A 20,461-nucleotide genomic window follows, 5' to 3' on the forward strand; every position below is an offset into this window, starting at 1 on the left:
TACTACAAGTTGTTTGTAAATAAATATTCCTTCTTGATGTGATTTATTTATTTATTTATTTGTTTTTAAAAAAAAATATTTATTGAAATGAGAAAAAAAATTCTAGCAAATCTTTTAAAAATAAAAGTCTATAAAAGTCCATTAAAGTTTTTCCTGATTTTGCAAACTCTATAAAAGTTTAGTAAAGTTTATGAATATAAAGTATATCAAAAGCCTTTCATGATCCCATGAAAATTTAAAACTCTGTAAAAAGTCAACCACTTAAAAAGTTTACAAAAATCTCTTAAAATATAAATTGAATACATATCCAATCTTGTCTTTAATAGGAAACAAATTAAGAGACATATGCCCTATCTTACTATTATGTGTATGGATAATTAGTTCCTATATTACATTTTCAAATATAGTTTTGCCAAGGATGAGCAGAGCATCCAGACTTGTTATTTATTGTTTGTTGTCTCTTGATACGTTTGCAATATTGAATACCACAACATTATACAATTAATTTGTTGCTTTTAGATAGATATTGCATTTAAATGTGAATAAACTATATGATTTATAGGATAGAAAGGTTAAAGCAAAAACCTAACTAAAATCCTCACTAAAAATACAATTTTCATGATTCCATTTAAGAGGTTTTACCTTGCATTGACAATTGATCTTATTGTTTCCTCCTCTTGAGGACTCAGTTCACTTGTATCCATACTTCTTGTGACCTTTGCAATAAAATAAATAATGTCTCCAAAACAAAATATTTTGTTAGAAAAACTTAGGACAAGGTTAAAGTTCAAACCTCGCCACTCGCTATGATAACCAATACATGATATTGGCCACCACTTTTCTCCACAATGTCCATTGCAGCTTCAATTACTGGAGCAAATGATGTCCTACCTGGAAATAAAATATATTATGATGCTATGATCAATTAATTTGAAAATGAAAAAGCATAGTAATGCATGTATTATGGATATATTCTAGAGTTAAATCCAATAACAATATGTGCATTTGTCAAATGCTTAAAAAGCCCACAAACATTAATTTTATCTATTGGGCAATAACCCATATGTGAGAAGAAAACTAGATTAGTTTTATAATGATATTTAGGATATGTTATCAATGAAGTATCATCCATCCAACCAATTAGGGTTTTGGAGGGCCCCATGTACATCCTCCATTTTCCATATAAATACAAAATTATGCTCTCCCAAAAGGTATCTTTTCCCACAAATGCCAAGAGCAACACCTTCTCTCATCTCTCTTAGAAAATATACATTTTATTCCTCTTCTTCCTCAAGAAAAAGTTGCAGAGAATGAAAGTCATTTTCATCACCATGGGAATTCATTACTTGATCATTTCTTTAGGTTGGAAGAGTTCCTCCATCATGAAAGTTGACTTGGGCATTGGAAAGTGTATGGTGGAGACCTTATCGGTGTATCCCTGACACTTTTTTTGTTATTTTTATAGCTGCTCACCTAGACTTTTATAAGTTTATGAGCTCACTTGTCATGCATAAAAATAGGAAAACAACAACAGTAGCACCCTTTGGTAAAATTGATTATTTAGCCACTTAGGCTTTTGTTTTTTTCATTTCTTTGAGAAAACTTCTAGTTATTGTTCTTTCATTTCATTTTTATGGAATATTTTGAGCCTAAACTTGAAAAATATGTCTCTTGGTTCATGTGCTTTTTATAAGTTTTGCTCCCTTGTTCTTTTGTATGTCATTATGGAGTTGGTTAAGTTATTTTTTTTTTACGTCAGAAAATATTTGTGAAAAGATAGGTTTGTTCATGTGCTGGTAATTATGAAATTAATTTCCAGATTTAGGTTATCAATCATAGACCTAGATTTAATATTTCCCTAAATATTTTGTTATTTCCTAAATATAGTCATATTTTCTAGCTTTATTTTCAACCTTTAAACACCTTTTCCACCCTCATTTTCCTATAAAATCTTATTGTCTTTGTGAAAGTGCAACTGAAATATTTGTGTTGCACCTGAACTACTTATGTTTCACCTGAAAATATATCTAATATGAGTTTGGACAAAGAACAATTGAGGAGATAGGTGAGCCTTTGGCTAAGTCACCACAAAATAAGCACATTTTGGAATTTCTTTAGGAAAACTTAGAGATAACTTAACGTCGCCACCTTTTCCACACATCATAACACCACTAGTTAAGCATCACAATGAGCGACATGTGGCTAGTCGCTTCGAGTGTTCCAGGCTATCAGACATGGAAAATCAACTTGCTCAAATTGACCACTAGTATACATCAAGAGGCGCAACTTGAGACTGTCTCCAGATCTTAAAAGGGCCTAACATTTGTAAATTCTTCATGGCCTTTAATCGAGTCTGAAGTCCATGGAGAAGGGGGAGTATGAGGTAGCCAGCAAACTAAGGAAACAACTAGATTTTAGGAGTTTCAAGCTCGAAACAATGTGGCCATGCAATGAGGCAAAGACTAGTCAACGTTCACAAAGGAAGAAATCGATGAGGATACACAAAGAGCAAGCTTGAGTTAGGAATTTTAGGTCTCTAGCTCCACCTTGAGAAAAAAAAAAGCATGAGGTAATTCTCATTACAAGTTGGTGAGTTACCAAATGACCAACTCATCAAGGATGATCTCAGATTATCTATCAATGTAAGGTTAGTAGAAAAAGACATACTAAAAATCAGCATAACTGGAGACAAATACAAATTAAGGAAGCGGGTATTTAGGGAGAATTTGAGGGAACCCTCCACCTTAAGCAAAATGTGTTAGAGATAATTCTCATTTGAGGTTGATGAGGGAGGATTTCTCCTCATCAAATAAGAGTCTGACTAGAGATAGCCCTAGATTATCCTCAAATCAAAGAAAAAGGCAAGCTTGCAAGGATGAAGAATGAAGACAAACTCTGAATGAGCATGACAAAGATGAGGTCTAGAGGAAGATGAGAGGACATGAGCTTAATTTCACCATGGTAGTGAGCAGGTACGAATGGAGAAAAATAGGATATGAATTTAAGTTGAGGAAAGGAGAGTTAGAATGGAGTTTGAACCCCAGATAGCCCGTTATGCGACATTTGACAAGGAAAACAGAATGTCATGGTGTCACCAAATTAAAAACCTAAGGCATTATGTGAATAAGAAACTTTTTGGTGCTCTTGTCCTTCCTCAAAATTTCAAAATCTCAACCTTGAATTGTTGTATGGGAAGTAGTGATCCCTTAGAAGATTTAAGTTGTTATTGAGCTTGAATGGAATAAAAAAGGGCAGAGGATGCAGTTATGTGGCTTCCCCTTAACTTCAGAAAGCATGGCAAGGACCTTGTTTGTTAAACTGAAACCTATATCAATTAACTTGTTCAACCAGATGGGAGACTTCTTTGTGACCCAATTTTACTCAATTTTATGGATCTCGCTCAATGAAGAAACCACTTTTTTGTTGTTTAAACGAAGAATGAATCTTTGAAAGCCTATATTCAAAGATTTACTAAAGAGACGATGCAAATAGAAGGATACACTGATGATAGAGCCATACAAGCAATGTAAGATGGTATATGAGATGATGATTTCATATGAATCGTAGCTAAAAAGCTTCTAAGAACAATTTTAGAAATGCTAGTGGAAACTAAAAAACATAATATTTAAGGAAATCATTAACTCGAGGAAAATCTGAACAAAATGGGGAAAAACATGTAGAATGGTTATGAAAAAAGTCACGAGGATGACAAATAGACTAATAAGGACCAAGAAAAAAGCATTTGAGGTCCACAAGTTCTAACGAGTAGGTTTGAGTAGAATAAACCTCGCAATGTTACTTACACATAGGTCCTAATTCAAGTTGAGAATCGTGATGCTCCAAACACACCTAACTCAACAAAGAGAAGAAACTAGAATAGATATTTTTTATTTCAAAAAGATTTTGGACATAAAATTGATGGTTGTTGTTATCGAAAGGAAGATATTGAAATACTCACTTGTGGAGGTCAACTTAAATGGTTCTTGCAAGTCATGAACAATGAAGAGCATTTTATTTGCTTTTGAAACATGCAATAAATAGGATGTTATTATTGAGTAATATATATATATATATATATATATATATAAGAAAGCCACATGTCCATTTGGAAGTAGATATTCTTGTTAAGCCTAGCTGCCTAGATCTCAAATAACTAGTTCAACCTCATTTTTTAAAATCGACCCACCTTGTTGAGCTTAGGTCTCCAAGTCTCCAAGTTAGGAGATAGGTTGTCAGGACCCGTCCAGAATTCCTCCTCAGAAACCCTAGACAGCCCTGATCCCAGGGAAATACCACCGAACCTTCCAACGGAAAATCCGGCAGCACCTCCCCTAAGGGATTTACTTGCCACAAATTTACCTGCACTGAAAACACACTTCAAAAATATCCCCTTATTCCTCCCACAAACTACAAATTGGTTCCACAAATTTCAGCACTTCAAAACAAAAATACAGTAATCCAGTGCAAGATAAATACAACAAGAGTGAAAGAAATAGTACAACTGCAATAAAGAAGAACAGGGTACAGTACGAACTAAAACAGCGAGGAAGATCAAGTCCGCTCCGAGTGAACGCCGACAACCTGGTACCTAGAGGAACGGAATTTAAGAGTGTGAGATGCTAATCATCTCAGTGAGCGACCCTACTACTATACCATATAATATCACAGTAATAAGTATAAATAATAATTATTTGGAAATAATATTTTCTCTCAAAACCCTTACAATTCTCTCAGTTGGAAAGGTTCCCCTTTTAAAACAATTTCACAAAACCCTTTATCCATATTCCCCGAAAACCAAGACATCAATTAAATACCAGAAGCGGTAACAATTATATTTTTAATTCCAATTCAGTTTCCAAACATTTTATTTTTAAAACACAGTTCTGAAAATCATTTGATGCACCCACTATATACCAGTGGCGCCAACAGTACCCAGCGTCCCAAGGTACCGCCAGACAGGAGGTTATAGAAAGAAACCGGCATACGGTCGCGTGGCGTCCCACTGCGCCGCTGCTAACCTGGTGTCCCGGCCATGGGGGGTGGCCGCCCTCTCCGATGGCATGCACAGGACACCCTCATAATATCAACCGCGCGCTACTCACACCCACCTGCGCGCTAATCACAACCGTGTGCACACTAACCATATCACATATACCATATCACATAATCAGAACACCAGTACGTGCACGGTGCATCTAAAAATTATAAAATCCATAAATTTAAATCATAAAACAAATTTCACATTTTTCATAAGCATAGCGGGCATAATCCATCCGCTTGAACCGGGAAATTCTCCACAATTTCCTTATAATTAATACCATAAATCCCATGATTTTCAAATCCACCAACTCCCAAATCCATCAATTCAAATATCCACATTTTTTCCAAGCATAAATAATTTCTCGAAATATCATAATCAAATCCCATAATATTTTATGGGCATATTTCATAAAAATTGAAATCACCAACATAACCAAATATTTTCCTTGAAATATTTGAAAATCAAATCGTGCCCAATTTACCATTAAAACCACACCAATTTCAAAATCCTCAAAACCATAAAATAATTCCACACGGCATAAATTTGTAGAATTCGCATTTTCTTAAATCCAATAAATTCATAAATAATTCTACAATAAATCCAATAAATATTTGGCACATAGATATTAAATTCCAAATATTTAATTCACACATAATATATTCATCAATTAAATTCCCCAAAATTAATTTGAAGGTGGGTCACTCACCTGGAGCACGCAATTAACCCATGATCCACTACGGGATCAATTCTACGACTCACCGGTGCTCCTAGAACAAAATTCACAGGCAGTCAAATAAATTAATATTTTATTCGGGTAAATAATACCCGGTACCCGGGGGGTCAAAACACAACGATAACTAAAATTTACGAATCATATACCGAATCGAAGCTCGAGTGATGCTAATCACAGATCCGGTCTTAATTTCCGATGATCGTACCCGACGGGGTTTGAATTTTATCGGGAAGCTTTTCGGGTTTCGGCTCCGCAATTCTCCCAAACCGTCGCGAATTGGTGGAAACGGAAGTCGGATTTGGGTTCAGGAGGTCAAACACTGCGGACTGGAGCTGGCCGGAAATTTTCGGGTACTCGCCGGAACAGTAATTTCCGGCGGGCCGCCACGTCACCGGCAACAGTCGCCGGAACAGTAATTTCCGACGGTGGCCGTTTGCTGTGAAATTTTGCAGATTTGTAGATCGTGAGGAGAGCAATCCAACGGGACCGACGGTGAGCAAAACGGAGGTCGGACGGCGGAGAAATCACCGTTTGAAGATTTTCGACCCCTCGCCGGAAAACGCTCCGATCCCGGCGCGTCGGTGGTCCGATGGCCGTGATTTTTGGTGGGTAGGCCGGACTTGAGGAGAGGATGCTGGGTGTATGGCGCGTGTACTGTTTATCGGCCGGAATAGTGCCGATTCGCGGTGGCCGGCGGTGGAGGGGAAAAATCGCCGCCAAACTTCGGACGTCCGATCCGGGCGCGTCCGGCGGCCGTTCGCCGTGAAATTTGGAGGTTTTGCCGGAAATGAGGTGGGCAATCTGGCTGGCCGGCGCGTGTACAGTAACTAGGCCGGAAAACGTGAAAATGGCCGGCGGCCGGCGGGTCCTCTCTCTCTCTTTCTCTCTCCTCTCTCTCTTTCTCTCTCTTCTCTCTCTTTCTCTCTCTTCCCCGAGAGTTTTTCAAAATTAAAACCCTGCGTGACACTGTTCATGCCACGTGGACCACTCAGAAGCTGACACATGGCATTTCACTGTTCACGACCCAAAAACATTAAAATAATACGGTATCCGGTAAACTTCAAACGTCCATAACTTTTTAACCGGATGTCCGTTTTAAGCGTGCCGCTAGTCTATGAACTCGTATCGACGAGTACTTTACAACCATACAAGAGTCAACTCACAATTACATCACAAGAAAAAGTCAACTCCCGGCACCTTTTAGACAGTTTACACTTCAACTTGTTTTGCCCATAACTTTCAAACCGTAGCTCCGTTTTCGACGTGCTACTAGTCTACGAACTCGTGGCATCGTGCACTTCGCCACGGTACCCTGGTCAACTCGAAATTCCCACCGAGTCAAAAGTCAACTTTTGACCCCTTCGGTCAACGGTCAACGGTCAACCTCGGTCAACGTGCACGGATTCCGGTGCGATTCGGGACGGGGTGTTACAGCCTTCCCCCCTTACAAAAATTTCGTCCTCGAAATTTCCGCACGTCACTGGAACAAACAAGGGTTCTGATCACGCACCTGCGCTTCGGGCTCCCATGTCGCTTCCTCGACTAAGTAGTTCCTTGCCAACCAATCCATGCCCAACACTACTCCAAGTCCGGATAGATCCAACAGGATCAGGTCTGCTTCCATCACTTGATCTGTGAAATTGTCGGGCGTAGTCCTGGCTCCCTGCTGCGTCATAGCAAACACCCGGCCTTGACTTGTCTGCTGGGGTCTCCTTCCTCTACCTCGACTCGATCCTGCAGACGGCTGGACTGATCCCGAAGAAACTCCTACTGGCTGACTCCCCTGGGAACTCTGTCCTGGAAATATCCCTGTATGCTGTGTCCGTCGACCTGCTTCTAGCACACTGCCACTACCATAAGGGCAATCCCTCCTTATGTGACCTGGCTGCCCACACCGAAAGCATAAACCATCCATCTGACACTGCCCAGAATGTTTCCCCCTACAAAGTGGACAAATCCGCGGAGAACCAATGCGTGACTGCTGATACGAGCTTGCATCCACACTGATCGAATGGCGAGCTGGCTGGGGCATGCGATAACTATCTCTCCTCTGGAATCTGCCTCGTGGGCTTAACCCATCACTGTCTGAGCCTGAGCTATGGCTCTTCTTAACTGCCCCCTGTCGAGGTACTCCGCTATACGAACCTTCGAATGATCTGTGCCTCGAGGGTCTGTGTATCTTCTCCTGTCTCTCTAGCTCGAGCGCTGCATCCCTGGCGAACTGATAGGTGGGATGTACTGATCCAGAAAGGGTGTAGCCGATGCTCTCTTTCAATCCGTCTATGAACCTCACCTTCTTCGTGTGATCGTCGGGACTCAGGTGCATGCAGAATTCTGTTAGTTCTCGGAATCTCCTCTCGTACTCGATCACTGTCATGTTCCCCTGTCGTAGTTCCTCGAACTCTCTCCTTCTTGCTTCACGGTAGGTAGGAGGACAAAACTCAGTAGAGAAGGCCATCTTGAACTGATCCCACGTATGCCTTGCACGAACAACTGGGCTAACTTCTCGGGTGAAAAACGTTCTCGTACCGGTAGGAAGTGTACCGACTTGGTGAGACGATCAATGATTACCCAAATGCCGTCGTACCTTCTAGGTGTGGAAGGAAGCTTGAATACGAAGTCCATGTTGAGTTCTTCCCACTTCCACACGGGAATCGGTAAAGGTTGGAGTAGTCCCGAAGGCTTCTGTCTTTCTGCTTTCACTTGTTGACAAATCAAACACTTTAATACGAAGTCTGCCACTTCTCTCTTCATACCAATCCACCAATAATACTTAACAAGCGTCCGGTACATCTTGGTACTTCCCGGATGCATCGCATACATCGAGCTATGCGCCTCCTCCAAAATCTCCTTCTTGAGTCCTGGGATATCCGGAACGCAAAGTCGTCCTTTATACACGAGGGCTCCATCCCTCCTTATGGAAATTCCGGATCGAGACCTTCTTGTACCTTGCCCTTAATTGTCCTCAACTTAGGATCTTCCATTTGGGTCTCTACTATACGATCCACCAACACTGGTCGTACCTGGAAGCTAGCCATGAGAACTCCTGAAGGATGCATATGCATTAACACCCCCATCTTCTTCAACCCCACCATGAGAGGTAGTTGGATGACTTGGATATGAGCAAGGGATCCAGTAGCCTTCCTACTCAAAGCATCTGCCACTACATTCGCCTAATAGTGACTTTAACTTCCCTCTTGTGCAACTTTCCTTCTCATGCCCACTAATTAAGGATAGTCAAATTGGTCCACGAGAACACGATCTGCAAGTCTTGGTCATAGTCGAACGCTAACCATAAGGTGCTTCTAAAGCATGCATCCTTAAACCAACAACCAACTCTCGTGACTCGATCAGCACTTTAAAAGGTTAGATTAGAACTTAAGTCTAATTTCCTCAAATACTGGTATCACCAAGTTAAGGTTGAGATTAATTCACTTGTCTTCGATTACCCTCCTAGTACTTACAATTATAAAACCCTTGCTCCTCATTGATTAACCAATAGTCTTAACCTCGACAAACATCAATCTTTCTTTTAACTAAATTCATCAAGGTCATGAATAAAATTCTCAACATCCAAATACCATTCTTGAAAACCCTAAGTTTCCCCCATTTCAAATAGATTCCATGAATCCACACCTCAAGCAATAAGAAATTTAAATCTTAATTCTAGCATCACCACCAATACTATGAACAAATCACTAGATCCTTAACCCAATAAAGTATTCCACACTTCTTAAATTCTAACTCCGTCCCAAAAATCATACTCCTTATCCTTGTAAATTATCACCAACAATATCAACCACCTTGAATCGATGAAGCACCATCAATACGAACCGTAAATCTCCAAGGAAATAAGATATCAAGATCTTAGCTTCTAGAATGAAAAATAACCATGCTTAAACATCCAACCATGCCTAAGGAATCATCCTCATCTCATTAACCTCATCAACCACCAAGTAGAACTTTAGTCGCTATCCGGATCTTGCTTGATTCTCTAAACGCTGTCGTACCTTCTCTTTGTGAATGATAGTTTAAGCACGAAATCCATATTTACATCTCCCTACTTTTACTTATCGATGACCTAAGTACCTTTATTCGGATCTTGCAACTTCCTTTATCGTGCCAAACCACCATGTCATCCAGTGAGCATTCCATACGTCTTGGTACCCTTGGGGTGTATCGCATACTTTGAATCGCGTGCTTCCTTTAAGATCTCCTTTTTGAACTCAACGATACCCTGCTTTGGCTTCTCGACTGGCGATACTTAACCTTAAGTCGCTTTTGGAAAAACCATAACATAAAACAAATAATAAAATATATTTTTCAACTATACCTAACTTGCATAGGCAATTGTTAAAACTCCACATTGAAATTCATATCTTAAAATCCATAGCATAAAATAAAATATGCACGCTTGTAATGGAGGTACGTACGACACCTTCTACATGTTACGTAATCCATGATTCCAACTGTCGCCGACACTCTGCTACCAATACAAACCAGGGTGGTTGCCTATATTGGCCGTCCAATTCCCCGGGCTCGTAGGCAACATGATCATGGGGCTAGCTCTACATGGACCACATTGGTTCGCCGCCTCCATATGGTGCAGTATAGTATCAAACGTTATAACATACAAATACATGTACGAACACAAACCAAAAATACTTGAATAAAACACCTTTAATTTCCAATACCACGTTGAAAAGCATTTAATTTTGATAATCGATTGGAAAAATATTTTGACGCCTTGAAATCAATCGACACACATCCTTAGGCAATCATCCTTCTCCTCCATGAACGAAACGGATACCATTCACGATGATAAGCTAGACCTTCAAAAAGAAAAGGCATCCTCGACCATCGACTAGGCCATAGGAAGTCCCCGTTAGGCTAGATGATCCTAATTGACACCCTCGAAGATTAGAGTTATTCAAACTCGGGCAACGAATTTACTTCGAGACAAACAGAAAGAACGCTTCCACGCGGGTAAAACGAGAGACTAGACATGGATGGGACACACAACAATGCACAGTCCCTTCGAAATACTAGAACCTAGAGCTCTGATACCAACTGTCAGGACCCGTCCAGAATTCCTCCTCAGAAACCCTAGACAGCCCTGATCCCAGGGAAATACCACCGAACCTTCCAACGGAAAATCCGGCAGCACCTCCCCTAAGGGATTTACTTGCCACAAATTTACCTGCACTGAAAACACACTTCAAAAATATCCCCTTATTTCTCCCACAAACTACAAATTGGTTCCACAAATTTCAGCACTTCAAAACAAAAATACAGTAATCCAGTGCAAGATAAATACAACAAGAGTGAAAGAAATAGTACAACTGCAATAAAGAAGAACAGGGTACAGTACGAACTAAAACAGCGAGGAAGATCAAGTCCGCTCCGAGTGAACGCCGACAACCTGGTACCTAGAGGAACGGAATTTAAGAGTGTGAGATGCTAATCATCTCAGTGAGCGACCCTACTACTATACCATATAATATCACAGTAATAAGTATAAATAATAATTATTTGGAAATAATATTTTCTCTCAAAACCCTTACAATTCTCTCAGTTGGAAAGGTTCCCCCTTTAAAACAATTTCACAAAACCCTTTATCCATATTCCCCGAAAACCAAGACATCAATTAAATACCAGAAGCGGTAACAATTATATTTTTAATTCCAATTCAGTTTCCAAACATTTTATTTTTAAAACACAGTTCTGAAAATCATTTGATGCACCCACTATATACCAGTGGCGCCAACAGTACCCAGCGTCCCAAGGTACCGCCAGACAGGAGGTTATAGAAAGAAACCGGCATACGGTCGCGTGGCGTCCCACTGCGCCGCTGCTAACCTGGTGTCCCGGCCATGGGGGGTGGCCGCCCTCTCCGATGGCATGCACAGGACACCCTCATAATATCAACCGCGCGCTACTCACACCCACCTGCGCGCTAATCACAACCGTGTGCACACTAACCATATCACATATACCATATCACATAATCAGAACACCAGTACGTGCACGGTGCATCTAAAAATTATAAAATCCATAAATTTAAATCATAAAACAAATTTCACATTTTTCATAAGCATAGCGGGCATAATCCATCCGCTTGAACCGGGAAATTCTCCACAATTTCCTTATAATTAATACCATAAATCCCATGATTTTCAAATCCACCAACTCCCAAATCCATCAATTCAAATATCCACATTTTTTCCAAGCATAAATAATTTCTCGAAATATCATAATCAAATCCCATAATATTTTATGGGCATATTTCATAAAAATTGAAATCACCAACATAACCAAATATTTTCCTTGAAATATTTGAAAATCAAATCGTGCCCAATTTACCATTAAAACCACACCAATTTCAAAATCCTCAAAACCATAAAATAATTCCACACGGCATAAATTTGTAGAATTCGCATTTTCTTAAATCCAATAAATTCATAAATAATTCTACAATAAATCCAATAAATATTTGGCACATAGATATTAAATTCCAAATATTTAATTCACACATAATATATTCATCAATTAAATTCCCCAAAATTAATTTGAAGGTGGGTCACTCACCTGGAGCACGCAATTAACCCATGATCCACTACGGGATCAATTCTACGACTCACCGGTGCTCCTAGAACAAAATTCACAGGCAGTCAAATAAATTAATATTTTATTCGGGTAAATAATACCCGGTACCCGGGGGGTCAAAACACAACGATAACTAAAATTTACGAATCATATACCGAATCGAAGCTCGAGTGATGCTAATCACAGATCCGGTCTTAATTTCCGATGATCGTACCCGACGGGGTTTGAATTTTATCGGGAAGCTTTTCGGGTTTCGGCTCCGCAATTCTCCCAAACCGTCGCGAATTGGTGGAAACGGAAGTCGGATTTGGGTTCAGGAGGTCGAACACTGCGGACTGGAGCTGGCCGGAAATTTTCGGGTACTCGCCGGAACAGTAATTTCCGGCGGGCCGCCACGTCACCGGCAACCGTCGCCGGAACAGTAATTTCCGACGGTGGCCGTTTGCTGTGAAATTTTGCAGATTTGTAGATCGTGAGGAGAGCAATCCAACGGGACCGACGGTGAGCAAAACGGAGGTCGGACGGCGGAGAAATCACCGTTTGAAGATTTTCGACCCCTCGCCGGAAAACGCTCCGATCCCGGCGCGTCGGTGGTCCGATGGCCGTGATTTTTGGTGGGTAGGCCGGACTTGAGGAGAGGATGCTGGGTGTATGGCGCGTGTACTGTTTATCGGCCGGAATAGTGCCGATTCGCGGTGGCCGGCGGTGGAGGGGAAAAATCGCCGCCAAACTTCGGACGTCCGATCCGGGCGCGTCCGGCGGCCGTTCGCCGTGAAATTTGGAGGTTTTGCCGGAAATGAGGTGGGCAATCTGGCTGGCCGGCGCGTGTACAGTAACTAGGCCGGAAAACGTGAAAATGGCCGGCGGCCGGCGGGTCCTCTCTCTCTCTTTCTCTCTCCTCTCTCTCTTTCTCTCTCTTCTCTCTCTTTCTCTCTCTTCCCCGAGAGTTTTTCAAAATTAAAACCCTGCGTGACACTGTTCATGCCACGTGGACCACTCAGAAGCTGACACATGGCATTTCACTGTTCACGACCCAAAAACATTAAAATAATACGGTATCCGGTAAACTTCAAACGTCCATAACTTTTTAACCGGATGTCCGTTTTAAGCGTGCCGCTAGTCTATGAACTCGTATCGACGAGTACTTTACAACCATACAAGAGTCAACTCACAATTACATCACAAGAAAAAGTCAACTCCCGGCACCTTTTAGACAGTTTACACTTCAACTTGTTTTGCCCATAACTTTCAAACCGTAGCTCCGTTTTCGACGTGCTACTAGTCTACGAACTCGTGGCATCGTGCACTTCGCCACGGTACCCTGGTCAACTCGAAATTCCCACCGAGTCAAAAGTCAACTTTTGACCCCTTAGTCAACGGTCAACGGTCAACCTCGGTCAACGTGCACGGATTCCGGTGCGATTCGGGACGGGGTGTTACATAGGTGCTCTAATTGAGCCTAGATGCCTAGACCTTGAACAAAAAGTTCTACCTAAGCTTAGATCTTCAAGTCTCCGAGTAAGGAGGTAGGTACTCTCATTGAGTTTCTTTGCTAAACCTCAAATGACAAGCTCAATCTAATTGTAGGGTATTGATCCACGTAGTTAAGCTTAGGTCTCCAAGTTATCAAATGAGGACTTCAAATGACGAGCTTAATATGATTGTATGGAATTAACCCACCTAGTTGAGCTCAGGTTTTAGATCTGTATGAGGAGATAAGTGCTCTAATTTAGCCCAAGTACCTAAACCTCAAATGAAGAGCTTAACCTATATGAAGCAAATTAATCCACTTGGTTAAGCTTAGGTCTTTGGGTCTCTTATGAGGAGGCAATTGCTCTAATTTAACCTAGCTGCCTGGACCTTAAATGATGAACTTTCCATGATTGTCGACATTTAACCCACTTGGTTAAGCCTAGGTCTTAAAGTCTCAAAGTGACCAGACAGATGCTCTAATTGAGCCCAACTACCTAGATCTGAAATGATGAGCTTAACTTGATTGTACAAAATTGACCCACCTATTTAAGCTCAGGTCTCTAAGTTATCTATGAGGTAGGCACTTTAATTGAGCTTAATTGCCTGAACCTCAAATGATTAGCTTAACATGATTGTTGGAATCAACCATCTTGGTTGAGTTAAGGTCCCTGAGTCATACAAGCTTCCAACTATTTGAAGCCCAAACCTCTGATCATGAGTTTCAAAGAATATTTGAAGCCTAGATCTTAGGCCTTTAAAAAGTCACTTTCTATTGTTTCCATGTAAACAAGAAAGCATAAGGAGATAATTGTTGTGGACATTTTTATCCTATAGTTAAATCTGATAACAATATGTCGATTGGGTAAAATGCTTAGAAAGCCAATAAACATATATTTAATCTATTAGGCAATAACCCACATGTGATAAGAAAATCTAAGAAGGTAGTGGGTTCCACCTAATTTTATGGGAATATTTAGGATTTAACACCAATGAAGTGTCACACATCCAACCTACTAGGGTTTTGAAAGGCCCCACCTGGACCCTCTATTTGCCAGATAGATACAAAAGTATTCTCTATGAAAAAGTATTTTTTCACAAAAATCCCAAGGGCAGACACCTTCTTTCTCATCTCTCTTAAAAATATATATACACTTTATTCCTCTTCTTTCTCAAGAAAAAGTTGCAAACATCTTTATCATGGTGTAATTCATTCTTGATCATTTCTTGAGGTTGCAAGAAATCTTCCACCATGATAGCTAACTTAGGTGTCGGAGGACACACGTCGTGAACCTCATCAACGTCCCCCTAAGCCCTTTTTTATTGTTTTTGCAGCTGGTCATCTAGACTTGGGAGCTTATTTATCAAGCATAAAAAAGGTGAAGAAAATTTGGCAATAACAGCATGGTTAACTAAATGATTCTGAAGCACAACCTTTCCATATATAAAGTCAAACTTTAATTGATAAAGAAACCAAAGGAATAAAAAATTGAATGCAGATGATTGAAACCAACCTGCTAGTCGTACGTTTGGAACTATTCTTTTATAGCATGACAAAATTTCTTTGAAACCATGGCAAGACGAATGATCATTGTGAAAGCTAAACACTTCTTGAGAAAATGTGGTAGCTATAATAAATACGAAAGGTCAATCCAGTGAATAACTTAGAAAATTGCTTAGAGTTGCATACGCGTAGAAGAATGAGAACTTACCATCACCAAAACCAAAACAAGGAATTAAGTTGTCCTTATTAAAATGTTCCAAAGTTTTTCCAATAATACAGATAACCTGCTCATAAGGATTTGGACTGCCGTTGATGGAATGTAGGCTTCGGTTATTGAATGAATCTTTTCCTTCAAGAACAACAAAAATACATTAGGCATCAATATGTATTGGATTTCAAAAACCAATATGGAATAATTTGTTTTTGTTATGCTTCGTATACAACTTAAATTATATTAATGCATGTACATATGTGACAGTTATTGATGCAGAGTAAAGGCGTGGAAGACAATAAATCTCACAAATACATCAAAAATAATCTAAATCTGTTGATTCGCTCATGAATAACCCAGATTTATGAATCAAAATTTGAGAAAGAAGTCAAATATTATTCTTAATAGACAACTTCTTTTACAATACTCAAACCCATTTATATATAATCAACATAAAGCATAGAAAGAAATAAATTAAAATACTAAAATAATTCAAAAATATTAATATAAGAAAAATATATCCTAATTTTCTAATATTTTAATTTCCTTATTAGACTAACCACTAATGAATGAAAATAAATAAGATAATATCTCCTAATTTTCTAATTAAAACTAATATTTAAATTTAAGTATTGAAGAATAATACTTTCTATTAAAAAAAAAAAAAACCATTAAATCACACGCATGATATTTTCCCACTACATCAGTTATATAACAGAAATCAATTCTACTCATCTCGCAAACCTGTCCGTTCGTTGATTTTCGTAAAGTCAATTCCAATAATGAGATTTGATGATTCTAGACCCTGTTTTATCAATGTCTTTGTAACCTACAAAAGAAAATAGGGAATATGTGACTCGTTAATACATCAAGGAGGCAAAAATAAATAAATAAATAAAAATAAAAATCAAATGATATAATTGATGATCTGCATATTAATGTTGTGATTTTTACGAGTTGTATGTTGCCAATACTTGAATTGTATATGTAACACATTAATAATAAAGTCTTTCAACACTCAAAAGAAAACGAACAGAAACACAGAACCAATATTATTAGTATTTAGCATTAGCATTAGGAACAAACTAACAGTTAACATGTATACTGTTGCCGGTTTGTTATGTTTTAGCTTCAATTAAATAAACATGTGTAAACCAATGATTAGAAATCGTCAAAATATTTAATTAGCATTTGCCAATGTCTTGATCATTACAGCAATGTATAATGAAGGAGGCAAACAAAAAATTAGGCCCTCTTTTCTCAATGCTTTTGTAACTTGTAAAAGAAAATAGGGAATATGTGACTCGATAATAAATCGAGGGAAAAAAAATATCAAACGCGATATTATTGATGATCAGCACATTAATGTTGTGATTTTTATGAATTGTATGTTGCCAAGACTTGAAATTGTATACGTGAACACATTAAAGAAGTCTTTTCAACAATCAAAAGGAAACTAACAAAAACATAGAACAAATATTTATTAGTACGTGGCATTAGCACTAAGAACAAACTAACAGTTGCATGTCTTAAAAAATGTACATACTGTTGCCAGTTAATTACTATTATGCTGACCTTCGATTAAATAATCTATGTAACAGTCCGTCTATGGTGCGGACGGTTCTCATGCGGATCACAGTATTGGTGACAGTTTTTCATAGTATTGGTGACGATTTTCTAAAAAATCGTCGTTAATACTATGAAAAACCGTCACTAATACCGTGGTCCTCATGCGGACCGTCTTCATCATAGAATTTCCAATCTATGTAAACCAATAATTTGAAAAAATCAAAACATATAATTAGCATTATTTGCCAGTGTGTTGATCAACAATCTATAATCTAAAAAGGGGGATGGGATGTCTATAATGCACAATTTCATAGGTATAGGTGTAAAAGGTATACTAATTGAACCAACCTGAACTCAATTCTTAATATCTTCAATTATTATGTAAATGTTAATGCTTAAGGGTATACCAATCCAACTAACCTGAGCCCAATTCTTAATACCTTCAATTATTATGTGAATGTTAATGCAGCATCAGGCATAGGCATGGGCAAAAGCTTTTTGAACCATCTAATAAAAATTATCAAACTTGTTTTGACCCCATACATAAATTACTTTACGTTTTATTACCCCCAAAAAAAAAAAAAAAGAAGAAGAATAAAAAGAACATAAATTATTGTACGTTAAAACATTAATTCGACTCTAAACAGCTAATATAATTAAGCACCCTTTCTAAACTACTTTTTCTTGAAGACTTCTGAAATCGAACATGCCTTTTAAAATAGGAAAATGTTGAAGACTTACGAAACAGGACATGTCTTGAAGACTTCAGAAATGGAGATGTCTTTTAAAATACTATGGCAAATCAGTTTTGGCTTTTAATTTTTTCTTTCTCATGCAGGACATTTTTGGTAAAGTCTAAAGCATTGGAAAGGAAATTGAGAAAAGAAAACTGCTGAAGGAAAATGAATCTTGGGTTCAAAGTTTATGAATAGTTAGAAAAGAAATACCATTTATGTATTACAATAATCATCAGTGGATACATTAGGATAGTGGGTAAGATTTTAATCGTTATTTCAGTTTCTAATTACATAGTGGGGAAAAAAAAAATGAATTTACTTGTGTTCATAAAAATTAGTTTTAAAAATAATAATATACATATAGCCGTTTTATTTATTTATGATTTTTTCTAAATATTAATCATTATCTTTTTATATAAAGAATAAACCTTCAAGCTGCCATCACCATTATTACTTTTTTTTTCCCCTAAATAGTAATTAACCATTTAGCTAGACTTAGCTGTTTGGAAGTAACGGCTGCTCGCTCTGTATCTCAAAACAAATGTAATATATATATATATATATAAATTAAAAAAATAATTGTTTCTCATGAATAAAAAATAAAACTTAAATAAAAATTATCTTTCCTTTGGTTGAAATCCCAAAATTCAGGAAACCATTAATTTTAAGGAAAAAAAAATAAGAACAAAAACATTACCTCTTCGAGAGATCTGAAGTCGTGGGATATGCATACATCCTTCTTCTGTTTCATTAAAACAAACCGAGAAAAAGATAAATAAGTATATAATTCAAAATAATAATAATAATATTAATAGTAGAGAAAACTAGATGTTTTGAGGAGGAATAGATGTCATTGAAATGACCCGACTACCTTCTTGATGCTTGTTAAAATTCCCATTTCAAGCAAGATTAGAAATTATGCAAGAGATGGTTTGTGCAATTCTTCCCCTTCTGGCTGCTACTACCGGTATGATTGACCAAACTGTACAGTTAGATCTGTGTTTGGGAGACCAAGCTCGAAAGTCAGATCTGTGTTTTGGACACCAGCGGAAAAATTGTCCGAGCTAGGACCTGTGTTTTGGACACCAGCGGAAAAATTGTCCGAGCTAGGACGTGCCGGTAGACAGTGGATACAAGTGGAGTAATTGTGTTTTGTTACTAATATATATATATATATATATGTAAAATATGTTTTTTATTTAGTTGACTATTTAGAATATTTTATAATATTTAATATTAACATGATATAAAATTACATAGGAATAGATAAAAAAACGTATAAAATTTCTAATTTTTTTTTTTAAATTGAGTATTATTTAAATATTAGAATTATTTTCTCCATTAGATGTTTAATATTAAAAAATAAAAATTAAAAATATTTTAAATTAATATTGTCATATATAATTTGTTAATCCTATCTTTTAGATAGTCAATTATAAAAATGAGCTAGGTAATCCATTAGGGATTTACTCATATATATATAGTTTTATTTGGTAAGCTAACTAGCTCATATTATATTATTAAATATTGATGAGGTATAAAATTAAATAAAAATAAAAGAGAAAATGCATAAATATTTATTTTTTAAAAAAAATCAGTATTATTTAAATATCATATGAAAATTTAATTAGTTTTTGTCAAAAAACATTACTTTCCTTTACTAGATTTTTAATATTAAAATCAAAAATAAAATAAATATTTTAAAATAATATTGTAATATATAATTTATCGATTTTATCTTTAAATAGCTAATGATAAAAGAGTTAATTAAATTCTAACTAAGGGTGTGCACCGGTTGGTTTGCATCGGATAAAAACAGATTGGTTGGTCGGTTATTGATCCGAAATTTATTTTTGAACTTCTAAAACTGATCGATAGATTTAGTTCGGTTTTCGGTTTGGACTAGATAATGAATTAAGCTTTAGATTTGGGATTTTTTATGCAACTTGATAACAAAAAAAAAAGAAAAAAAAATTGGAACTTATTTACGACTCATTTTGGACTATTATTATAATTTATATTGGACATAATTGATAAGTTTTTTTGGTACTTATATTGGGTTAAATTACACTAAAAATAATAACTAATAATTAGTAAAATAAATTAAAAATAATGGCTCTTGTTTTTTAGTAATAAAATCCATTGAATTGAGAAATAATGAAAGATAATTATAATGATGCATAAGTTGAAGCCATGATCTATTATCTAACCAAGAACAATAAGAATCAAAATTGATAATGTAAGTTAATACCGAGAACAATAAGTAAAAACAATGACTAATAACTATTGAAATCATAATTTATAAACTTGTCTAAAAAGCAATACAAAATGCACAAAAATATGATAACCATGTTTACGTTTCCAAGCTTCAAAGTTCAAACCAAATTAGATTACATATCCAAAATCAAAATAAAGTAAATTAATTAACATTTGATGCTAATCCATATCAAAGCTATATAAAGTTAGTAACTCCATGTTCATACCAAATTTACATGACAACTTAATCATTTTTTTGGTCCAAAAATAAAATCTAAATTATTTAGTTAGGCTTGGCTTTTGAAGCTTCATTCTTTTTGGCCATCCGAAATCC

General features: G+C 37.2%; 1 protein-coding gene across 2 annotated transcripts in view; it reads right to left on the reverse strand.

The window, feature by feature from the left end:
• The window catches only part of LOC107430303 (E3 ubiquitin-protein ligase RGLG4), a 31,576-nt gene extending 12,570 nt beyond the window's left edge, over positions 1–19,006 (reverse strand). Inside the window, exons 1-7 of one of the 2 annotated variants that reach the window (XM_016041140.4) lie at positions 18,743–19,006; positions 18,569–18,613; positions 16,310–16,394; positions 15,563–15,703; positions 15,365–15,478; positions 794–891; positions 643–716 (exon numbers count right to left, since the gene is read on the reverse strand). In XM_016041140.4, the coding sequence (XP_015896626.3) occupies positions 643–716; positions 794–891; positions 15,365–15,478; positions 15,563–15,703; positions 16,310–16,394; positions 18,569–18,613; positions 18,743–18,769 (584 nt within the window). In that variant the 5' untranslated portion in view covers positions 18,770–19,006. The remainder of the gene's footprint in view (positions 1–642; positions 717–793; positions 892–15,364; positions 15,479–15,562; positions 15,704–16,309; positions 16,395–18,568; positions 18,614–18,742) is intronic. The other variant, XM_060817802.1, reaches the window with a different exon arrangement.
• Positions 19,007–20,461: the final 1,455 nt, after the last annotated feature.

Source organism: Ziziphus jujuba, chromosome 6 (assembly GCF_031755915.1).
Source record: "Ziziphus jujuba cultivar Dongzao chromosome 6, ASM3175591v1".
Classification (NCBI taxonomy): domain Eukaryota; kingdom Viridiplantae; phylum Streptophyta; class Magnoliopsida; order Rosales; family Rhamnaceae; genus Ziziphus; species Ziziphus jujuba.